Source organism: Watersipora subatra, chromosome 5 (assembly GCF_963576615.1).
Source record: "Watersipora subatra chromosome 5, tzWatSuba1.1, whole genome shotgun sequence".
Lineage (NCBI taxonomy): Eukaryota > Metazoa > Bryozoa > Gymnolaemata > Cheilostomatida > Watersiporidae > Watersipora > Watersipora subatra.
Window position 1 is genome coordinate 45,464,849 of NC_088712.1, and position 4,359 is coordinate 45,469,207.

At 30.2% G+C, this 4,359-nt stretch overlaps 1 protein-coding gene across 1 annotated transcript; it reads left to right on the forward strand.

Annotated features, from left to right (window-relative positions):
• Positions 1-420: 420 nt before the first annotated feature.
• Positions 421-3,121, forward strand: LOC137397638 (uncharacterized). The gene is made up of 4 exons (XM_068083936.1): positions 421-513; positions 796-963; positions 2,724-2,868; positions 3,032-3,121. Exons 1-4 carry the CDS (start codon positions 439-441, stop codon positions 3,058-3,060), a joined length of 417 nt encoding a protein of 138 aa, XP_067940037.1. The 5' UTR covers positions 421-438; the 3' UTR covers positions 3,061-3,121.
• The last annotated feature ends 1,238 nt before the right edge of the window (positions 3,122-4,359 follow it).

The window sequence follows — 4,359 nt, forward strand, 5'->3', positions numbered from 1 at the left end:
TGTAGTTATTATAGTAACTCATTTTTTATCTGCTGCTCTGCAAGACCTAACTTTCAACAGTCTTCATTTAAATGCGTTTTCATGGGTATATCTGTGATGTCATTTTTCTTTCTTTGTTGAACTGCTACAAAGCTACACAGTTTTTCCGAAAAAACTACGCTTAGTTGAAAAGGACCGTTATCAATATCATGATTTGTGAATATGTAACTACTTTAAAAAAATTTTTATTGCAAAAATTAACAATGCAACTAAAATAATTTTCTTCTTCAATAAGTATTTCCAAACATTCATAAATTACAAATAGGAAACTATTAGTAGAGACCTGAAATAAATGTCATTTAACCAACCTTTAGTATGAACACAAACATACGTCTGTTAATAATAAAGCCAACTAACAGAATTATTTACATTTCTAGTGTTCGGCATAACCTCACCCTGATGAAGTGTTTTGTAAAGGCTGAAAGAATGGAAGTCGGTCGAGGATTCTACTGGACAATAGATAAACAGTTCATAGTAAGTTTGCTAGTTCCTACATCCTCTGGTTTAAAAGTTGCTGAGTTTTTCTCGAATGTATAACTTAGTTCAGAATAACCAATAAAATGCATTTGCAATTGGAGAGAAATCAACTATGTTTAACTGCTCATTGATGATTGACTTACCATGCTAGATGTTTATGCTGATCTTATGTACTACTAGAATAAGAAGTTTCCGTAGGTCAATACTGATTGGTAAAGATGTGTTTTTACTTGCTTTATTTATGCATATTGCTATCGCTACAGTCAATTGATTGCATAGGATGCCTTTGAGAAAGGTGACTTTAATGTTGACGGTGCCAAAGAAAGAAAGAAAAGTTCTGCAATGAGAAAACAAAAAAAGCGAACTTTTTCCAGTCACCGGTGTGACGACCAGTCTTTTGACGTAAGACAGTATCCACCACAACCAGCTGAATATGGCTCTCAAATGGTAAGCGGCTATAAATCACAGACAATCAACAATTTCTTATTTAGCTTCTCTGTAATATCATATTACTGAGTGACCAATGTGGTAAGATAGTTAGGTAAGTTTACTTATTGGTTAAATAAGCCAACTTATTTAACTAATATTTGGGATTATTATTGGAAGAACTAGTAAAAGGGGCGCATAGTTGAAGAATAGATTATCATAAATAAAATTGATAAATAATCAAGTGATGCATATGAAATTAATACATTTCCCTCCAATTATTAACTGGTGTTATCTTAAGTCAATATTTAGATGCTTTTAACATAGCAAAAAAAGAGTTATTCAAAACTTTCAATAATATGAAGTGAGGTTTTAGTTTGGTAAGATTGGCTACTGATAGAAACTGAAAGTTGAATATGGTTGGTTTAATAAGAGGTAAAAACATCTTTTTGATCTTTAGGCCAGCTATTCAATTATCTGCTCTAAAAATTTCCACAATAAGTAATAAATGCATAAACTGCAAACATTGAATAACTATGTGAACTCGGAATAAAATATGCCAAAGACATGTTGATTCTAGTTCACAAAATAGCAACTACAAGTTTGTAGACAGAACATAAACTATTTATTTTATCCGGTTAATTTGAACAAGTTTAACTACTATGTTTTGATTAAAGAGTTCAAAACAAAACTGCCTCTTTACAATCTTTAACACCTTTTGAATGTGACCAAAAATTCAATTATCAGTTTAGGGAAACCTGGTTTATATGGCCATAATACTTGCTAAAGAATAGTATAAAAGTGGATGATAACTATTTTATGTGTAAAACTGTTTTCAGGGTTTCATTTTACCACTGCTAGTGTCAGTTAAATAAACAGATCACTTAAAATGTAAGCTAAACTAGTTGTACAGTTAATGTAGATAAATATACAAGTTTTTAAAGGAGTTTTGCTCTTTTAAATTCAAAATGCCGAAGTGTTTCTCTATATAGTAAATTTCACCAATGTTAATCTAACCAAAGATGAAGTTACGGTGCAATCATTAAAAGGAAAGTAACTGGATAATCAATGCAGTGTTATTCTAATATTTAGTTTGGCTGATAATTTAACTTTGATCTCAAATTGTCAACTGTTGGTGTAGCTAGTTTGAAAATATAAAGCAACTTTGGATACATAAATATTACAAATTATAGTCAAGATGACATACTTTGTTGCAATGTACATATAGCCATGTACTATAGAGGTAATTTTATTCACATCAGTACTATTCACTTTTTGCATTCAACTAACAATACTCTGAATATCAAAATACAGAAAATTTTCGTTATTTCAGGTTCACACATCACCAAAATTGAAACTGCACGTATCTTAAGAGGTTTATTACTTACAGTTTTTTGCTCAGCAAATCCTTCATTTTTTTGTGACGTCATTCTATCGTTTTCTGCCATTTTTATGGACAACCTTTATCGTTAAAAACACATATTCTGCATTTAATTATTGCAAACAATTTCTTTTGTTTGCAAATTTTTTATTTTATTATCAAAACAACACCGAAAAATAATATTATTCAGAAAAAGGACGATCGTTTTCTGCACAGATAGTGGCTTTTTCGTGAACGAGCGCATGTGCAAACAGGATGATGATGTAAAAAAACGATGGATGCTCATGTTGAGAATAACCTTGACACAATACCTAATCAGTCCAATAGCTTTCTTAAGATAACTAATCACTGCAAAAAACTAAATAAGCCATGTTTGAAATGTTTGTTGTTTTATTTTCAGATGCAACAGTTTCAACCACACTATGTGTCCTCTGATATGCAACTAACATCAGATTTTAGACAGCAATCTCTACTGCAAGAGCCTCAACATTGTGGTTTCTTTAAAAACATCAAGAGATACTCTTACAGAGAAGGCACAAAAGGCTGTAAGTGAAAGTATAACTTTTCTAACTTGCATTTTACTTTTTTTATCCACAAAATATAACATCTGCATCAGTTTTATTTAAATTTAGGCGTGGACACAAATTGTTTGGAAATTTTTAGCTCTACTGGTCTTTCATAGTATTTTGATGTTATCTTTTGTTACAGGTGTTACAACCACAGATGAAACTTGGTAAACTTGAAAGTACAACTGTTTGTATATAGTTTCAGCTCAAATAGTTCGAAGACTTCCGGTATAAAAAAGAACTGCCATAAATTCCTAAACACTAACCTGCTGCTCAGTTGTTTATCATACTCTTTTTGTATTGAATTTCTTTTGTTCAACTCTGTCAATTGTTTAAAAGCTATATTTTTGCTGCTATGACTTGGAACGAGCCAAAATTATGTTATACTAGTTCTAAACTGCCTTTTGTTTTACAACTTCTATCTATATTGTGTCTCGCTTTTGTATGTATGTATATTTTCTTACTATAACTTAAAAATACAAGGTATAGGTTAGCATGAAATTAAATGTAGCACAAAAATTTCAGAATCAAATTAAAATAGTTTAATGAAGTTGAAACTTACTGAAACAGATTGGAATGTTTAAGTTTCGTGGCTAATAATTTGTCATGGACCATGCAGAGTTCAAATAATGTCATTAGACAACTAATGTACATAAGTAAAATTAAGAGACTATTTATTACTATATGCCTTGATATTCATGCTTTTGTCACTGTAACTTTATAACAAAGAGTAAGCTAGTTATGAGAGAACATTAAAATATTCATTCATTGAGTACTACAAAATATTGACAACCTCTGCAGATCTAACAAATGTCATTACGTTTTACTTCCAAATGACCAACACCAGTTAATTAAAAATATGTACACGTAAGTTGTTTTGTGTTAGAGTGCCATTATTATCAAAGAAATCCCAACTGAAAATTTTAGTTGCCTAATTTTTTACCTATAAAAACTTGATACATTATCATACACTCTAGCTTACAATTGTTATAAATGTACCCTGTTTCTGGGATACTACTGACTTCTAAAATTACATGAGACACCATCTTTTTACAAGTGTGTATATTTTAAGTACTAAAAGTTTTTCTCATAAAACACTAATAACCTAAAAGAATAATCTTTAACAGAACTATCAAAAATGTTATCTGGAACTTAGTGTGATTACTGTCTCTAAAAAAACTTACTATTGATAAAGTCTGGTACAGTTGCCTGAAGCATTGCTTGATAGTTATGTTACAAATATGAGTAAACTTGGTGTTGAGCTATTTATTTTTCAATAAACAGCTCGACACAAGCTATGGACAACACTGACATTATTTATTCCACATAATATTTGCTATAAACACATAATCAAAGACCTCATTGATATCACAATATTGCTAAAAATTTCAAGCTATATTTTTCAATAAGACAATTTTTAACAATATTGTAATATCTATTAGGCCTTTTATATAAGTGTCTATAGCAAAT